Below are 20,757 nucleotides of genomic sequence, written 5' to 3'. Positions count from 1 at the left end.
TGCTTGTGTAGACATAAAATGAGATGGGACAGGGAACTAGTGTGGCTAAGCAGTAACTGAGCTCAAGAAGGTGGTTGGAGGTAATTAAGCTGTTACTGAGATGTTGCTAATTGAGCAATGAGAGAGTTCTGTTGCATGTAGTCCAGTCTAGCATGAGGATGCTGAAGGTGCCAGTTCTTCTTCCGTCTCACTTTGCTCATCTTGCAAGACCAGGAAGCCTCTGTAGTTAAATTTAAATCTACCACCTATTTGTTCAAGGTGTACGCATTTATGTTTCTGCTTAATGCTCAGTGGTGTTATGCAGGGGAGGGAAAAAACTTTGGATAAATCTAACTAAACACCTCGTCCCTTTTGGTGCTTACTTTTTGTCCTGTGACTTCAATGTTCTTACTCTGGCTCTCTGAGAAAAGGCAAATTAGAAGTTTTGAATTTTTGAAAATAAAGCTGAACTCCAGCATGCTACTTTTGCCTATTTTTTTTTTTAATTAATAGTCTTGATATTTTTTATTTCAATTGTCATTAAAGTATCGGCTCTCCAGAGATCAGCAATGAATGTTCTATTAAGTTTAATGGTTGGTTTGTTGTCCTAGTAGAAAAAAATGTGCAATATTAAAACACACTCCTGCTTAGAGCCGACCAAGATCCAAACTAGTGTTTTCCCTTAAAAATATGCAGTTTCAAACACATGGCAGCTCACTTAGTGATGATGAGTTCAGCAGCTTTCAACAACTGCAAGAAGACAGAGGTGGACCCATCCCAAAGGTGCTCAGTGGCAAGGCAAGAGGCAGCAGACACAAATTGCAACATGCTTTACTTTGTATATAAGGGAAAGTCTTTTCATCTTGAGGGTGATCAAGCCTTGGACCAGTGGTCAAGGATCTGCATATTTCATTGAATAGAGTTTGGATACTCAAAACTCTCCTGGACAAAGCCCGGAGTAACCTGATACAACTAGACTGGCTTCAAGCAGGGAGCTGGACTTGTGTCTTTCCGAGGTCACTTCCAACCTAAATTACTCTGTGATTCTTGCTGTTTACAGACTAACAAACTCTCAGATGTCCCATAAGTTGTTTGTCTTTTTTTAAATAGGTGTGGTAAGTGAAATAGAGAAAGCAAGATCAATGTTCTGCTTAATGGAAATGCTCAAATGGTGTCCATTTCCTTCAAGCTTGCAGTATTGAGCACGTTTTCTAGTCAGATCCTCTGATTTCAGTAGGGAAACCAATGCTGAAGAATATGCAGTTCGTGACTAAGTATTTAAATGAGTAGCCTTTTTTCCAACCAGCTTTACTTTCATTGTTTCAGCAGAACGCATTTTAATTTAAATTTAGTGATCCCAGACATGAAGGCCAATCTCTACATGAATTATATGGGAAATAAATCTCATAAATGCTTTTTTCCTTACATTTGGTAATATTCCTTAAATGGTTTACAGCTATTTTTTTTTAATCTTTCTACATAGATTTATTAGCCCTGCCAGACTTTTTAACCTGAAGCATGCCTTTATCAAAAACAGGATAGTACAAAGACAGTTTTCAGTCTATGGAGATTTAAGTAGAGGAAACAATACCTTTTTTTTTTTTTTTTTTCTTTCAAGTGATGAACAGTACTAGTTTTTGTTACACTTCTGATTTTACTGATTCACCACCTGCTCAGATGAGCCAGTGGTAATTGTGATAACAGTGAAATCTGCATATGAAGTGCTGGAGACAAAGGGGTGTTGAAGCATGTGCATAAATGCATTATGTGACTCTCAAAATCAAGTCAGAAATTTGAAAGGAAAAAATGCTCTAATACCAAAGAAAGAAAATAGATTAAACTGAACTTAAAAGGCAAGTTCTTCTGAGGTTACTCTGAAGAAATGGGACTGAGTTATATTGCACATTCTCACTTAAATTTCATGTTCTGAGGGATGACTTAACCTACTTCAGACAGTTTATCCTCTCAGTGACCTCGTTGGAGAAGGAAATGTTTTGTTTCAGAGTGACTTAAATCCAGCCTAAGTCTCTTAATACAGACTTTGTAGGAAAGTTCAATTGTTCACATATATTATGTCATAATATCATATCTCAGAGTATGTTAAAAAGCTTGCTAGCTAGCTTTTTTGAAGGCATGAGTTGTAATGTCTTGCTCCTTAGATAACTGTTCCTTAAGCATTCAGGTTGTAAGAATATACCTAAAAATCTATTCAGTTCATTGAGGGGGGAAAAAAAAAAAAGTGAAATGAAAAGGTTTTGTATATAGAGGCAAAACTTAAGATCAAAGATAAGTTAAAACTTACTGGATTAGCCACCATGTTTAGAAATAAATTTCTTGATGTCAAACTATGTGGATTCTTTTCTATCTAGTAAGAAATGGCCTCATAGCTGCTTACAGAAATGGAAGTTAAAATAAATTAATATTCTTGGCTCATTTCAACCAAGCTTACTAATAATGGACTCAGAAATATGGGGAAGAGGCACCGAGAAGTGCAGAAATCCAGGCCCAAAGTCAAGTTTTTCTTTTGTTAAAGGTCTTGCAGCTGAGCTATAAAGTGCTGCAGAGTAATCAAAGTAGTCTAGTTAGTGAGGTTTCAACTGATCACTCCTGGCATGCTTGCTGTGGTCACACAATTAAGCTTGAAGTGGAGGAAAGGGTCTTGCTTGACTCTTTGCCCCTTCTGCCTTTGTTTAATAGTACTTAGCTGTTAATGACTTGTTAAAGTAATACAAGGCAAACCATGAAATGATGTTACAAAACTAAGCTGTACAGCACAGCAGAGTGGAACAATGGTAATCAGCTGAAAGGCTGTTTGCTGCCTCCCCTAGTGTCAGCAGAGGATTGCTTCCCTGAAAAGAGCCCCAGGACAGGCCTCTTCCCACTACTGGCTTTTTGTCTTGCCTCAAGCCAGAACTTTTCGTAAGTAATGGTAAGTAACAGACTAAACCCATAGTTTTTTCTTTGAAGAGTAGCTATAGATCATCCTCACTTGCTGGACTTTAACTCATGTTGTCAGAGCCTTTTCTGGAATTTTGGCATGGATATTTCCAGCAGTCTACATTGAAGAATCATTGCATTGAACTGCTAGGGAGCTTGTATTTCTCTTGAGTTATTGTTTTAGAAATGCTGCAATCAAAGAAACAGGGCTTCACCCTTGCTGCCTCTGGTAGGCTCAGGCTGTCCTTCCTCTCCATCCTAGTCATAAGCTAATGTGCAGTCAAGGCAGAGCTGAAGTGCTTTTCTTGTTTTTTCATTGATTCCCATCAAATCTATCCTGCTGGATAGGTGAACAGCTGTATTCTGGCCATAGGTATTGTGGTAATTTTAATTCTATTCTCTGACTTCACCATTTAAAAAAATACAATGGAGATTTACATGGCTATTGCTCTTTAAGGAACTTTTGGCAGAAGATTTCTTTTGAAAACAGAATAAAGGAGAGGAAGATTAGAGATATGGATGGCTTTTTAATTGGATAAAGCCATAGCTTCCAGGCTCCAGCTTACTGACTCTGGATGGCTTTGGAGAAGTCGTATTATCTGCCTTGAAACATTTTCTCTTTGGAGACTTTGAACTGAAAGCTCATTCTGTATTTTAGAGTTAGTAACTTTTAGTCCATGCGAATTTATACTTCAAATATTGGTAGCTAGGAATGGGCTTTTTCTCTCCAACATCATGAAGTGTTACTGATTTAATTGAGGAAAGCAATTTTCATTATACTGAATAATAATACTAATGTTTTAGAGGGTCTGCGTAGAATCCTTAAGTCAGCACTCGAGACACCCTAATTACCAAGGAAAGACTTGATCTCACATTTCTTTTAGCTCTTTCAAGTATTTGTCCTAAAGATCTCAGGAATGTTAACTGAGTTTTTACTCAAATCTAGGCATTGCTTTCTAGATGGGAAATTCAAAGATATTCAGAACTTCTATATGACAATCTTTGAAGAATTAACAGCCTCACTTGATCATAAGCAATGATAGTGTTGTTAGTGTTGTGTTTTAATAACAATATAGGTATATAATCTCTAAGTGACATTTTATTTCATTTCTAGTCTAAGTAGCTTTCTCACATTATTACTTTTCATCCTGAAACTGGTACATCTTTACCAGAGGCTGATAATGTTTCTGTGTGCAATTCAATAACAGTTGATAAGCAGAATTTCAGAGCATGAGTGCCAGGAATCAGATGTTACAGGCTTGGTTTTGCCCTTATTGAATAGGCTTGACTTCTAATATAACTCAAATCTGTTCACTGTCTAAACTGAAAAAAGCTATCTATGGATAGTGCCCCTTCAGAGGAAAAAGGTGATCACCTTGCACTCAAAAATATACTGTAAGATATGAAGAAAAGCAAAGTGTATTTTTAGTAATACAATTTGAAAATGAAGATCTCTTATTCTGGGACTTCTGCTGCTGAGGAACAAAGTAGTAATGTCTTTGATTATTTAATTAATGCTGTTTTATTACAAAAATAAAGTAAAATGTTTTCATTATTCTTAATTGCTAATTAAGAAACTACTGATTTGAGGCAGGGTGGGTCTTTTTGCTGAAAGCTAGAGAGAAAACAAAATGTGTTTATGAATATAAGAACAAAGAACAAGAATGATTAAATACAGTAGATGGTAAAAATATGAAGAAAAATAAGTTCCTTTATTTTGAAACTACTTGGGTGTTCTGAAAGCTGGTCATATAACCATTTTTAAGCCTTTAAAAACATATTCTACTTTGAATTTTTTCACAGTATGAATAACTGTGGTTGTCTGTAATCAAGATAAATTCACTTGACTTCACATGTTTTTTCCTTTCTATAAAAGGTTTGTTAGCTTTTGGAATTTCAGTGGAACCCTGTGTTTCAGTACAACTACATTTTCTTTACTTTGGTGTTGATTTTTATTTTTTTTTTCCTGTTTGGGTTCACTAGAAATTGAAAATATTTTATAGGTATATTGCTGAACTCAGCCCCTTTTATCAAGGATACAATGCAGCACAAATTGGTTACCTTTAAAATACATGTAAAAACTAGTTTATTTCTGTATTGGGTAAAGACAACATTCAAAGAGACAGCCATCATAGAAACTTTGCTCTGACACGTTTGCTTAAATAATATGTAATCTTGCTTAACTTTTTCATATCACTAAAATCTGTTATGCTGTTCAGCGCACAACCAAGCAGGATTTGAAATCAAAGGTGATTGCCCACAGAAGTTAAATGCCTCTGTTCATGAAGACACTTTATCAATCCTGTCTTGGTGTCTCTTTTTCCTTGCAAAAGTGCTTTTTGCATGTGTCAAGGTTAAACTTTCCAAGCCAGTTGCACAAATCTCATTTCTCCTGCCCCACTCCAGCTAAACCTTTCCTTGCTTTACCAAATACCTGGTGTGTGATTTCAGGAGCTTGAGGAAAGAGAGGACAAGCATTTGTGAATGTGCTATAATAACAACTTTATAAATATTATTATAGATAAGGATAGCTGTGTGCCATGGTAGTGTCAGCATCTAGGCAGCCTTGCTTGAACCTTTGAAGAACGTAACCTCTTTAAAAAACAGTTCTCATTCTTACCTTCTTTGGCTGTGATACTTTGCCAGTAAAATATTCCCAGTGAACCACGATGCCATGGGACAGTGTAGGGCTTGTTTGCATGGTCAGACTCGTTGCTTCCAAATTGCATGTACCTTTTGGCTGGCGTCGAATCTTCCAGGGCTGCAGCACTGTGGGGTGACCTCTTGCAACCTGGGTTACAGGAAGACGACTACACCTCCTTTAGAGTTATTGGTACTGTACTAATTCCTGCTAACTAATTGATAGTGTGGAGATAGTAAAAATTAACAGTATTATTTCTGTTTATTTTGCCACTGACAGAACAGTTTTGATTTCATACCTCTGCACTGGAAGGTTAGAAAGTTCAGTGCATAACTCCAGGAAGATGGAGCCACCATTCTCCCTGATTTGATTTGCATTCTAATACCATCGTTCACTGTAAATTTCACAGGCTCAGAAGTGCTTTTTTGATTTGTAATTTTTAATGTCACTTTTCCCATTTACTCTTTGTCTTCTCATTTTACTGCTGAGTTGAAGCTCCTGAAATACTCCACTGATTTTGCTAACATTTCATGTAAAATATATGTAAAAACTCTGCTGATCTACTAAAATGCAATAGTTTGGGACAAAGCAGAAGGGAATGCTGGCAGTGGAAATGGGTAAAGATTATAGGATGCAATGGAGAATTATGAGAGCTTTTAAAACCAAGCTCTCTGCCCTCTGGGGAAGCCTTTCATATTCCACAAACAGCATGCCTACCATTTCTGCTGGAGAAACAATGAATTACATGGAAGAGCATCTTTTGGCAGAATTGCTAATGCACTGCAAAGCAATTAGGATGTTAGAAGCATTTGGAAGTTGCCCATGTTTCAGGGACAGCTTTCTCATGCAGATATGGCTTAAGATACTTTAGAAGTAATTGAGGATAGAATTAAAAAGCACTGTATTTCATGTTCTCTGCCTGTTTGTGCACGTTTACTTGATAATTTTTAAAATACATGCTGTGTATTTACAGCCTTGAACAGTTTGTGTCCTGTAGTTTTGAAATAAGCTATAAGACCAAAACACTATCTCTAATAGCAAATAATAAATCTTCATATAAGTCATGCAAGTGCGTAGGAGATCTGTCCCAAAATATGTTTTGGTAAAAAGAGAAAATGTCAAGCAAAACCAGCCCCAAACACTGAACTGTTTTGGTTCATAGGAACAGTTTTGAGCACACTGGGATTTCAGGTTGTCAGCAATGTATTTAAGTATATTCAAAAAAAGGTGTGCTGCATTTAATTATTACTTATTTCAAGACTAACAGTCTATTATGCTTCAAGTAATGGAACACATACAGTTTGAGATATGTATTAAAAGAAATCAGTATCGATCATGTTTACGATGTTGGTATGTCATCCTGACCAGAAACACAGAGTCAGACTTATTCAGCTAACTGAAAGAACGTGAAAAGAAATGCAGTGCAGCTAAAGCTAGTGACATTTGAATTGACATGTGAAACATCTGTTTGCCTTTTTTAGTCTGGTATTTGTTTGCAGAGCATCAGTTTACTCGCTGATTGGATAGAGCTGATGATCTGCTAGCTTTTTCGTTTAATGACTACTAAGAGGGCATCATGGTCCCTGCCCCAAAACATGACAACATTTTAAAGTATTTGTAAATAGTATGTTGAGGTGATACTGTGTTTTATATGGGATACCTGCAGTTACTGGTGTACTTGTTACTTGCTATGAACCAAGACAGTTCAGTGTTTGGGGCTGGTTTTGTTTTACATTTTCTCTTTTTACCAAAATATATTGTACATTTTAGGGTTATTTTAATGAATTTATATGCCATGGAGGGAATATAAGGTGCATATTTAAACCTCTTTGCACATTCAGATGGAAGATTATATTAGTATCTGCAAGTTCTTACTAAGATGCAATGTATTCAATATAATTTCCAATACGTGCTTAGGAGACACAGGCTTTATGCTGAAAGAGGTTTGGTTTTTATCTGTGCTTGCTGTCAATACCAGTTCAGTTTTTTTCCATTGCTAACAGTGAACAGTCATTTGTGGCAGTGGAAACAAATCTAAAGAACTCTTTGTAAATACTTTTTTTTTTTCCTGTTTTTTTCTTAACCTATTCAGTCAGTTGGAGCAAAAGCATATTTGGTCTTTTGGGAAAGACTGACGGGGGGGCTGGGCATAGGAGTGTGTATATCTTCCATGCAGAAACTGGAGTACAAAACAAAGAGCTGTCCATAAAACCTGTTATTTTTGTGGAATCTTCTGTAATTTCAGTAAAGAATTGATTCAGACCATCTACTGCTTTTAGGCGAGATTAAGTAGCTACATGTCTTGTCATGTTGCTCTCTAAGGTAGTTAGTTGCTCAGTTCTATTAAAACTTCCATTTTTAATTGCTTGCTGGTTTAAAAACAAGGATTAAAGTTTATTCACAGTTCCGTTTTTTTCATATGTAGTTTACATTATTGCATATGTAAATTGGTTCTTATAAAAGTAAAGCATATTGTGATAGGTCTCTGTCACATCCATAATGATGTCCCAAAACATTACCTGTAAATTACCTTTCTAACAGAGGTTGCTCATGGCAGGCTTGTGGGGTTTTTTTGTGTGTGTGTGTGTTTTCTCAGAGTCTTGATTCATTTGGAATGTGTAAACTCAACTTCTGTAGTAAGAACATTTTCCAGCTGATCTCATTTGTTAATAGTACCAAAGGTTTTGTATGTATTTTTAACAAAGCTTTAGGTACTTTACTGCTCATAAACAGAGAATACAGGACTGAAAATCTCATTGCTCTTTGGTCTCTATACTTTTCTTTGTGCATGTCTGCTGTGTTCCTCTTAAATGAGAAAAAATAGCTTTTATTAGCTACGGACTTTCTGGCTTTTATAATCAGGTGTTTAAAAGAATTGTCAGGCTTTTTATTCTCTTGCTAAATAGAACAATTTGTCATCTTCAAGAGATGAATCATTTTTCTTTTTCAATGTTAATCATTCCTGCTGTGTTATAAAAGTCTAAGTATTTTAAAGATAGGTGCTATGGTACTGTTTAAGGAGTAAACATCTCCTCAGTGTATCTTATCAGTAAGATTTGGTATTAGCTGGCATTTTCTTCTGAAGTCCTATGTGTTCCATTTGTATCAATCATATAAAATCTAATGTTACAAGCAGAAGTTGAAGTTGGTACATCAGTATCTGCCTTGGTCTGAACCAGGTTGAAAGTTTCCTCTGTTCTTTAGCTTTTTTAAAAAAAATAAGTTTAGTGGTTTGTCTAGATAGATAGTTGCTACTTAAATATGAATGTGCTTTTTTTTTACCTATTGATTTGTTCAAGTGAAGGGCTTAAATCTCACTGCCTCAATGAAAACATAGCTTATTTTCTGTTTCTTTGGAGAATTTTGGAAGATGGAGATGGTAGTCTTTCTATTTTTTTTCAGCACAATTTGCAGCTTAGTCAACAGTTAGGCAGGAATCTGTATTTTGGGTGCCTTTCTAGTTAAAGGGGTTTATAAGGGCCATCCCACATTAATTGTTTACATATGCGATCATTTTCAAAATCTGTCATGTTTCTGTGATTTCTACATGCATTTTAAATGCCCTTCCACAGAAGTGAGGCATGTTATGTGTATAATCACCCTAGTAATTCTAATATTAAATGGCAGTCCAAGCTTCAAAAGAATGCCATATTTGTGCCAAATGAAAGAAAAAAAAAAACCCACACATGACAATAACTAGACCATTCACCATGTTCTTTGCCTTCAGGAAAACAGAGACACTGTAGAATCTTCATGTTTTCTCATGTTTTCATCTCTTTCTGAAGGCTTATTGCTGACTCAAACAGAATATAACCTTTTGAGGCTCAGCAGGGTAGCTCATGAGTATGACTTGCTCTTAGTGGTGGTTTGAGCAGTTCCAGACCTGTCAGAGCAAATTAGCTTGTTCTTAGGGGAGTATGAAACCCCAGGTAACTTTTCAGAAACAAAGACCAAACAGTTATTTGAAATGTGTGAATGTTTTGATAGTTTTACCTCTATTAGTTAGCATAAGCAGACAATCTGGTTAGAGTGGGCTTCTGTACATTCTGTTCCATTCATACTGTATTATTTAGGAGTACACTTCTTTAAAGTTATATATTCATCAACATATACCTGTAAATATAAGCATATTAATTAGCTAGAGATTTTAATATGCCCTGCCCAAGTGATTCTGTAATAGTATAAAATATGTATAAAATGTGTTATTATATGTTACAATTGTATAAAACACCTATCCCTTTAACACTTTTTTCATAATATAGTTTATTGTTTATAGCTGTTGATGTTGTAATAAAGTGCAAACACCTTCAAATGTGACTATATCATGTATGTGAGTATATGTGTATCTAAACACAGTCTAAATATATTTAATTGTTAGAGCTGTTGCAGAAACTGTGGTGAAGACATTGAGGTTTAATTTGAATTTTCAAGGAGGTGTCCAAGGAAAATTGAAGCTTATTCTTAAAGATTAAGAGAAATCCAGTAATTATGGAAGACTGATATATAATAGTCTGTTGGAAGATACACTGACTGTCCACTCCTTTGGCAGGTGGATGACATCTTAGGAGAAGGAAGTGATGAAAGTGATAGTGAAAAAAAAAAGCCAGAAGAGAAAGGTGAAAAACCTCAGATGAGTGCAACAGAGACTCTAGGAATAAAAACAGACCAGAGACCTCGATCGTCGTCATCATCATCATCAAGTGAAAGAAGCTTAACAGGCAGTGTACCCAGGTATGCGTTTCTCAAATGTAAAAAGAAGCATTAATGATATTTCTTTGCCTTTGTGCACAATTCGGTATGATTTTAACAAAGCAGTCTTCATGTTTTGTTAACCTCTGTATGTAGGTAACTTTTTTTTTCATTCATTTTTTTCATCGTCATGTTTACCTCTGCAATGTTTTGGGATTGATTTAAGGAAATGGTCATAGTAAATGTCTGAGAATCAGGATATCACCTGTTTTAAAAGAACTGAAGACCACTGAACTGCACTTATTTACAAGTAGGTTTGATGCTGAGTCAGATATAGGACCATGGCCTCTGCAGTGTTACTTTAAGTAAAATAAAGTGTGGTTTTGGGAAGCTATGTTTTTTTTCATCCTGAATTTTTGAGATTTTTATATGGGAAATTCATTATGTTATTAAGATGTTTTTCTGCTTTAGTCTCTTAGAAAGAAATTTAACTTGCCAGTCTCATTTGCAAAAATTATTTTAGCATCCCAGCATTATTAAATGATGACTACCAAGCAATTTGTGAGTAAAGTAGAACTTGGTAAAACAAACGTATATTTTAAATATGCTAAGAAATGGTTCTCACTCTGCAGCCTCTTAGTAGTTTTTAAGCCTAACAGTAGAGACCAATATGAGATTAAGATTATAGCAGTTTTAATGCAAAATTTCTGAGATCATCATCCTGTATCACGAAGGGCTGAAAGTCCAGACATGATCCAAATGTGCCTTTTAGTTTCTTTCTACTCTCATAACTGGACTTAGTTTTAAGTCATAAGAATTTAAGCTTTAATAGTTTTTCCCTTAACAAAGGATAACATAAGTAGTAGAACTTAAGGAGGAGGAGATTTTGATTGTGGTAGCAAGGGTGCTCTGTCAGGTTTATTGCAGAAAGAGCTACGTAGGAAGCTTTCATAGGCCTTTTGGTTTATTGCGGGTATTCTTGGTAATTGAGCATCTTCAGAAAAATGTCAGTCTAAAAGGTAAAATAATTTAATCTGCCACAAATTGCTAAAAGAAAAATTTCTTCCTAAATGAAGTTTGGATTACGAAAAGCAAGCCAGTAATTAATGTTTTTAGAATACCATTTGAAGCAGCAAGGCATAGCAGTGGGATGTCACTGTTAATTCATCCTAATACTATGATGTTTTGTTGCACAGAAAATGCACCAAATTCTGAAAAACAAAAGGCAGAAAGAATCATATTAAAGGATATTGCTTTGGATTATTGCTAAATACCACTCCCCATGTATGATTTGCAAAGATAGAGCAAGTACATTTGTAATTAACTTTTGCTCTATATAAGAAAGTTCCTAAGTAAGCTTGGCAATACTTCTGTACTCAGAAGCCATGTAGAGGTAGTAGTGTTGTTGCTAGAACAAAGCCTTCGAGTGGCTTCTTAAGTAGCTTTTCTATTTTTAATCTTTCTACCTCTTAAGAGTTTCCCTGTCAATTCGGTAAATTGCATCCAGGATTGAACTTGAATAGAGTACTGGAAAACATACTTACAAAGTGCTGGTTCAGGTGCTGACCCAGTGTCTTTTAGGCAGAGAAAATCTCTTTAACAGAAAGGAGCCTCTGCCCACGATCTTAATGAGTTTGTGGTCAGTTAGTGTTGTATGTGCTAAAGAGATACTGTACCAGAGGGGTAATGTAAGACCAGTGTTAAACAGCAGGATTAAAATCTTTAGGAGCTTAGTCCACTTCAACAAAAAAACTAGGTACTGTTTCTGGGGGCCACATTTCTAAAAGGTAGGTGCTACACAAGCATACATGGCCCATCAAGATCTGAGGTTTCTGTTCTGAAAGTTGGAGTCTTTGGGGTGTTAGCATAATGAAGCTGAAATTGTATTTAATAATTTTCAATTATTTCTGCTTTGTCATATAGCCTAATGTCACGAGTTATCTGTTACCATGAACACCATAATCTCTTGCCACATTAAGAAAACAGAGGCTTTGTACTCCAAAGACCAGTCCCAACTATTCATTATGTAAATCCACTCTGGACCAGCTGTTTAGATCATTATTTCGCAACTTGTTATGGTCACCCTGATGTCCATATTTTAGTTATGAGAGTTTCCAGAAAGCAAAAGATGAAGAAGAGAAAGGGAGTCCAAATATGATCCAGTACTCTCATGTTCTGTCTCAGCTCATTCCTGGCAGAGTTAAGGCCTGCAGAGACTGTGGGTTTCTGGTAAGCAATTACACCTTTCCAGTAGTTACTGACACCGGAATCATAGCACTTATAAGACAGAAATCTAGCACTTCTGTTGAGTGTTAGTCTTCGTTGTTAAATCTACAGAATACCTTGATCATTTCTCTGATTGGTGCCACTTCTAAAATTCTCATGGGTGGATAAAAAAATAATCTTTACGAAATCAGTTACTTTTTGAGAGGGAGAGGCGGAAATGCAGCATCTTTCCTACATCCATTTTCTTTGACTTTTGGTAGGTACCATGCAGTTAGGTTGCAATTCGACAGCCTAAAGTTGTTTTAAAATCCTGGCTTCTTATGCAACTTAATAAAATGTTTGCCTTTATCTCACAAATGTCATGTTAAAAGGGCACTGCATAGACCAAACAATGAATATCAGTTTCATACTGTGTAAAAAGTTGAAATACAAATTACTAGATTTTTAAAAAGCATAGTTGTTTAGAACATTCATATTGAAACAGCCTCTTGTGATTGTGAACTGCATAACAATAAAATACATTTGGAGCTTTTATTTAGAAAATCTAAAGGAGGTAAACTAATTTTTTATTCTTAAATAGTCTTGCTCTTTGTGTAGATAGTGTTTTTCTGAGCTGCTTCTTGTATATGTATTTTAAATAAAAGAATTGCTGTTAGAGCTCTGATCTAGCCTTTGTTGAAGCAAACAAGAGCCAAACTTCAGCAGAAGCTGGACTTAAGCCCCCTTACAGTTCTACTGAAATTTTCTACTTGGAATGAAATTCCACTTAATGCAGAAGGCCACACATGAAATTTATTGCTGTCAGTTACAATTAAGGAGTTATAAACCATGAAAGTTCACGAGTGTTTTTAAAATAAATGTTAGTAATGATTAGTGGTACATAACATGAAAAAGCTTTTGAGACTAGCACAGATAGAATTTGTTCTTAAAACTGAATGTTTAGTTTCCAGTATTATATACATAGCAACAATAGGTGTCTAATTAGTTGAGATAAATTTTAAGATTTAAATGGTCAGTGCACAGTTTGCTTTATTTTTCAAGTGTATTTTTATTTCATTCTGTCTCCACAGAAACTTGAGTGACAGCAAGCATATTTGCAGTTCTTGTCTTTCCCCTTGCTTTAAACTTGCATATTGTGAAGACTCACCCTAATAACATGTATTGTACAAATATATTCCATGTTAGTGTGCTTTAATACTGGTCTTTGTAGGAAGAGGAAAAACGAGGTGAAAAGCTGTGACAGTCTCAAAATAATATATTGGGTAGAAGGATGGACAGACATATGAAACAAATAATGCTGTTGAGAAAATAGTCTGAGCAATATGTCAAAGGCTAGCTTTTAGCCTCTTTCAGTTTGTAGATCCCAGAAACTTCTAGTGGAGATGTGAAGCCCTATACAGCAAGTGTATGTGTGCTATGTGTCTATTGACTTGCCTATTTTCTGATGCAGAGCAGGCTTTGAAAATAGTTGATGAAATGTTTCACTTGTATTACTGAATCTTGGACATAGGGTGCACTTTAATAAATTTAGTTTAATAAATTTATTAATAAATAAATTTAATAAATTGGAAATTAAAGGAATTGGGGCAACAAAACAGGAATTTGATATGTGCAGTATCTATTGCTATTTTCCGGTGGTGTGGCATATAGAAGTGGTGTGTGGTTTTCTGTAATACACCTAAAATTTATCTTAAGATATTGGAAGTGTTTAGTGGTGAGTGGGAGTTAGCAGAAAAAAAAAAAAAAAAAAATCACACAGAATCACAGAATGTCAGGGATTGGAAGGGACCTCAAAAGATCATCTAGTCCAATCCCCTTGCTGGAGCAGGAACAGCTAGATGAGGTTACACAGGAAGGTGTCCAGGCAGGTCTTGAATGCCTCCAGAGTAGGAGACTCCACAACCTCCCTGGGCAGCCTGTTCCAGTGTTCTGTCACCCTCACTGAGAAGAAGTTTCTTCTCAAATTTAAGTGGAACCTTTTGTGTTCCAGTTTGTACCCATTACCCCTTGTCCTATCATTGGTTGTCACCGAGAAGAGCCTGGCTCCATCCTTGTGACACTCACCCTTTATACATCTGTAAACATTAATGAGGTCACCCCTCAGTCTCCTCTTCTCCAAGCTAAGGAGACTCAGCTCCCTCAGTCTTTCCTCATAAGGGAGATGCTCCACTCCCTTAATCGTCTTTGCTGCCCTACGCTGGACTCTCTCCAGCAGTTCCCTGTCCTCCTTGAACTGAGGGGCCCAGAGCTGGACACAATATTCCAGATGTGGTCTCACCAGGGCAGAGTAGAGGGGAAGGAGGACCTCTCTCGACCTACTAACCACCCCCCTTCTAATACACCCCAGGATGCCATTGGCCTTCCTGGCCACAAGGGCACAGTGCTGGCTCATGGTCATCCTGCTGTCCACCAGGACCCCCAGCTCCCTTTCCCCTACGCTGCCCTCTAATAGGTCACATAATACTAATTCACTTTCTGAGTAGTCATGTTCATGTGAGATTGTGAACTTGTAGTCCAGATGAACCATTCCATATGTTCATATGTTCTAGTGCAGGCTTTGCAGTCAGATTCTAAGTCCTGAGGGAAAGAGTATGATGGTAACCTTCAGACTTTTGAAAGATAACTTGTACTACAAACACCCTGGTATCCAGTGCCTCTTTATGAGCCTCAGTTGTGCCTGAGGAATTACTGTCCAAGCAGAGAGCCCTGGGCTCATTTATTTCAGTGACACTGAAATAAAAAAATTGTGCAGTTCATTTACCTATGCTGTAATATTAGTTTTCATAGAATCTGTGTTGTAGTTTTTAATAACTTTCAAGTAGGAAGCCAAACTGTGTGTTGTAGCAGTATTCTGTTTTCTGTTAATGTCACTATGTGATATGGAGAGTCTTCCTCAGAGGTCTCCAGTTTCTAGTAAGCTTAAGGGCTTGTTTTACTGTTGGAAGTTCTAGAGAAGTAAAGGAGAGGCAGCTGCTCCTTTGCGGGAGAGCTGGGTGCTGGGACTTTAGTGAACTACCACGGCTTGCATGTCGGGCCTCCCTGAAGCACAGGGCCTGGGAGGCAGCTTTCTGGGTGTACAGCTCTCTGCTGCCAAAGCGCAGTTCACACCACGTCCATGGGCTTTTGCAGCTTGGTGTTTGATAAAGGGCAGTTTTCTAGTGTGGGGAGGTGGGTTGGTTTTTTTGTTCTGTTTTATGCACAGGTTGACCACCAACATGAGACCTTCCCCTGTGGGTGAGTGGGAATGAAAGAAGAAGGTTGCAAACATGAAGCAGATTGATGCAGAGCTGCAATGAAGTGTTTGAATGGATTATTTTAGTCAAGAGAGGTTACAGCTAAAATGTATGGTGGTTATTTGAAGTATGCTCATAAACCAAATTTCTGTCTGTATCTGTTGTTAAGCAGTTAACTTCGTTTAGGCTTCATGTACATCAGACGGGTTTGATCATGTATTCACTGAAAATTTGTATAGATATTTCATTGGATTTTCATAGGTTTTGTTCAGGTTCCAAGTGCACTCTGGTGGTTGTTTTTTTTTTTTTTTAATAAACTTCTTTCTGAGTGTTCTCAATTCACAGTGCCAAGGCCAGTGCTTTGCCAGTTCTGGTAATTTCATCTTGTGTAAGTCTGATGTAAGGGCTAATGGTTGCTTTTCTGAGAATTTCTTTCCTTTGGAATGGAAATTTCAACACTTGTATTAAGACATTTTTTTCATCTTAAGAAGGATGTGTTCCTCTCTGAATAACTAGTGAGAATAAATCTGATAACTAGAAGTGATATCTATTAGCAACAAAAATTTGCTTGCAGGATTTAAACTTCCTTTATAGAAGTATAGCTCCATGACGTAATTTTTTTTAGCTAAATTTCTTGCTGATAATGTCTGCATCAGTCCTGAGTAGATGATATTTTTGACTGATTGAAAAATGATAATTTTTGAAACAAATGGGTAAATTATAAAAATATATATTAAATGGTACTTCATGCTTGGACTTCAGCTTATTTTCAAAACATCTGAAATGCCTTTTGCTTTTCTACATTCGGATTGTGGGTTTATAGTGCGTATTTTTTACTAAAGTCAAGAAAGAAGCATTAAGTAACTTTGCTAGAGTGGTATTAATCTGAAGTCTTTCAGGGAGCCTCCAGTCTTTGAAACTCTAATACAGAATAAATCTCTGAACTCTGGTTGAACTAAAGCAAATTACTTTATTCATTTTTGGCTGTCCTATCAGAACAACTCTGCATACTAAAGCTGTCCTTTGAGTTCTTTCAAAAACAATCTGTCTATTCTTTGTTGTCATAACAGATGAGAATAGTGGTTTAATCTGAAGAACAGATGTGTTATGTGATTCATGATATAAGGTAAAACTTCAGCTACCTGTAGAAGGGACTTGCTAGTTCATAATCAAGGAAAGCTGAGCTCAGAATCTCAGAAATCCCCTAGTTATCTTTTCTGTACCCATTTACTATTTTTTTTAAAGGAACAGTAATAATTCATGTATTACCTTAAAAACATGTTTGATTCTAAGTGTTTTCTTTCAAATATGATAGCACTTCCTTTCAACAGCCACTCTGCTAGAAGGCAGAAATTGTAGTTTTTCTTACTGCCAGAAAAGTCTGCTGCAAACTCTTGTGCAAAAGTCTGTTGATGACACCTTTCGTTCCAGTTGAATCAGGATATTCACTGTTGCTATAACTTTCTTCTGGTTCCCAGTCTTGAGACACTCAGCTTTGAGAATCTTAGGACCTAAGTTTTTACAGCTCAATATTTCCCAGGCTGTCAGCCTTGCATTTGTTATTCATCATTATCTGATTTTTTTTCAAAAACAATTTCAGAGGCAATCTATTCAAAACATAGCAAGAAACTAACTGGTCAAAGTCTTGTTGAAGTACTTTTAATAACCAACAGCATATCTCAAATATGGCTGACAAAATAATTGTAGAAATTCAATCATTTTGCCAAAGAATGATGGTGCTCTTGTTTTCTTATCCAAGCAACTCATTGCATTCTTTCATGAGTAAAGTCTTAGTGTTATCACACTGTATAGTCTTCCAGAATTCCTTTCTATGTGATGCAAGTATACTGTTCATTTCATCTTTACAGTATAGAAAAGCTGAAGATCCAAATTTAGAAATATTGGTGGTTTAGAGTCATCCTTTTCTGCCTCCTGAATCACTTGCTGCGCCAGCATAGCTCACTTAATTGTCAAGCTGTCTGTCTGGTAAAGAGGCTCTCTGTAAGGTGACTCTAGACCAAGGGTGTCAAGCTCATTTTCACCAGGGGCCACATCAGCCTCACAGTTGCCTTCAAAGGGCCAAATGTAATTTTAGGACTGTATAAATGTAACTACTGCTCCATCTACACAGTCCTAAAATGACATTTGGTCCTTTGAAGGCAATTGCAGGACTGCTGTGGCCCCTGGTGAAAATGAGTTTGGCACACCTGCTCTAGACAGAACACATTATATGAAGTTAATTTTAAGAATGAAATCTCATTAGCTCCTTTCCCTTGCAGTAGATTTTATTTAAAGGGACACTCAGTGATGGCTAACTGCAAAATGAAGAGGATCAATATTTCTGTATTGGGTCGACACTTGGATATTTAAGAAAACATTATGCTTGATTCTGGAGTATGCTTGATCCTAAAGTAAACAATTGCTTGCCATTGTAGACAATTGGAAAAATTTGTTCATCTGAAGAAAAACTTGACTTTGCTCTCATTGATACATCTTTTCTTGAGTAATTGCTTCAGACGTTTAATCTGAATCTCTGTGATCTGTGGTTGTTCTGAACTACTTAAGTTTCTGGAGCAGTAAAGTTTAATCATGCATAATGCTGAGGTCCTTTTGTAAGTCTCCAGATTTCTCTCTATGAGAACTGGAGGTAATTATTGGCTAGAACTGGACTATCAACCCGTTTATAAAACTGCACTGTGGTTCTGGCTGTGGACCTGCCATGTCAATGGCTGAGGAATTACAGAGGAAAGCATCTCATCTTAAAGACTGCATTCCCTCAAAACTTATGTCTAGCTTTGTATTGCAGAAGCAGCATTTCAGTTAAGTGTTGGTGAATTAGGTTGAATCTTGCAGCTTGTTTGGGTGGCTTAAGATTTCTGCATGGAATACAGATTGCTGGAAAACTTCAGAAAGCAAATACAGCACATTTATTGATATCGGCAATGAGATAATGAATCTACAAACAAAGTATGGTAGGAGCAGCCGCAAATTGTTGTTCCTGGATGTAATTTGGTAAATAAATGTACTTCCTTTTAGAGAGATCCAGTAGGTTTCCTCTCTAAAGGAGGAAACTTACTCAGCCTTTGAAGACAATAAATAATGATTGAGTAGGGGGAAAAAACAGACTAAACTGTACAATATTAAAGATACCTGATGGGCAACCGCCTCCTCTCCCAGCTGTGGGAAAAACTGATTTGCTTTAAGAATTTGCAGTGATAAGGTGGCATTTGTCAGCTTGAAGGTACTTCCCTGGGAATTCCTGTTCTTAAGGTGGAGCAAGTAAAGGAAGCTTTAAATAGATGATGTGATGGCTCCAATTTTATAGATTATTATGCTTCTGAAGTTTTGAGTTGTTGTGAAAAGTCTGAGTTTGTTTCACCAAGAACAGCCCAGATTTGTTTCTGTAATTATTACCGTGATTAGTCTAATTTTTTATAAATTCAGTCTAATTCAACATTCTGAATTCAATATCTGGGGGAAGAAAACATACTTCACATAATAAGAGAATGCGATTAATATTTATTTTATAAAACACAAAATTCTAATTAAATTTTTCGTGATGTTATAAGTACTTTTTCCTTGGGTTTAAAACTTAAGTGATATGGGTAATACAACACCTGAACTAGCTAGTGTTTCAGGTCTGTACAGTTCTTTTGTGAAGAGTTTAGGTGGCTATTCAAGAGGGGTATTTTGAGGCATTAAGAAACTTCCAACTTTCTTTTTCACAGAAGTGTTGATTGAATTCAGTTTCCGAAGTGGAAATTGTTGTTGTTGTTTCCTGATGGTACAGGTTTTTTTGTGGTATAACGGTAGTTCTCGCAGTTACAGCAAGCTAAGAGTATGTTTAAATGACTGAATTCCCTTGCATTTCTAACAGCTTGGAAGTAATCAGGCTCTTTGTATGTAACACACATAAGCAATTCAAAAATTACTGCAGCTTCAGTTAGTTCAGTTTTTTCCCAGAAGAAATGGTGAAGCACTCCAGACTGAGATCCATGATCAGCTTTTAAAGACAGGCGCTCCTGTTGGCAGCACATCTTGCTGTTTTCACAAGAGCCGGCTGTTCTTCAGAATTTCAATGTCACTTTTCTTTGGAAGTGATTTTGATGAAGAGCCGTAGGAAGCAAGAGGGCTCCAGGCATGCAAAGTGTAATTTGCTTCTGTGCTTAACTATTATTATTGAATGAACGTCCACTGTAAACGCTAAACATTAGTTTCCATTTAGGAATGTTTTTACTTGAAAGCTTTTGTGTAATGCGAAATTTCTACACAACAAAATCAATATTGGGGCAGCAACAGCTTTTTGAAGACATTTTAGGTTGTGTGGGGTTTTTTTTCCCTCCAAGTGTGATTTTTTTCATTCTTCAAGGGGAATATGGAGGGGGAGTTTGGATTTTTTCCTCTTTTTTTTTTTTTTTTAATATGTTTCTAGTCCCAAATGCTCTACCCTCTGTACTATGTTGAAGCAACAAATGATTTTCACTGATTACCAGCTAGGAAATTGTAAATCCTGATTCCAAGGAGCTGAATAAATGGAAACAAACAAACAAAACAAAGCAGAAAAGGCATTGATAGATCCTTAAATTAAACAATAGAATCAAAAACACACAGGGTTTTTTCTTAGCACGCAATTCTTTTTTACTTGAAATACATTTTTCTCATAAAGAGGACTTGATAATGCCATATCTATACTATGTCGATCCCTCTCTTCACCCCACTTATTCACACTGTTTGACTAATATGTCAGAATCTGAATATATTCACAGAATATTCCTAATTACTTTTATTTAGGGTTGCAATTAAATACTTATGGATATAACACTAACTGCTGACATACACACAGTTGTCTTGTAAAAATGTATTCTAGTGGTGTAAGGAGGTAGGTGGTGGAGAGTTACTGTATAATTATTAAACTGCAGCCTGATGAAGATTTTTTTTCATGTGGAGCAAATATCTAAAATACTTACCGAACCCTAACTTTTTGCTGTTGTACCATCTAGAAACCACATTGCGTAGTGCTTACGAGCCTGTTACATTCCAAGTTGTTCTGGA

The 20,757-nt window shown here is 36.4% G+C and overlaps 2 protein-coding genes across 2 annotated transcripts in view; one reads left to right on the top strand and one right to left on the bottom strand.

Annotated features, from left to right (window-relative positions):
- The window catches only part of SLC66A2 (solute carrier family 66 member 2), a 559,480-nt gene that overhangs the window by 342,125 nt on the left and 196,598 nt on the right, over positions 1–20,757 (bottom strand). The window lies entirely within an intron of this gene.
- Positions 1–20,757, top strand: part of CTDP1 (CTD phosphatase subunit 1) — a 109,128-nt gene that overhangs the window by 60,707 nt on the left and 27,664 nt on the right. The window contains exon 12 of the mRNA XM_082044727.1: positions 10,107–10,288. Coding sequence (XP_081900853.1) covers positions 10,107–10,288 — 182 coding nt within the window. The remainder of the gene's footprint in view (positions 1–10,106; positions 10,289–20,757) is intronic.

The sequence above is a fragment of the Streptopelia decaocto genome (genome assembly GCF_964273445.1).
Source record: "Streptopelia decaocto genome assembly, chromosome: 2".
Lineage (NCBI taxonomy): Eukaryota > Metazoa > Chordata > Aves > Columbiformes > Columbidae > Streptopelia > Streptopelia decaocto.
Note: the sequence above shows the minus strand (reverse complement) of the source record. Positions and strands in the feature narration are given on the sequence as shown.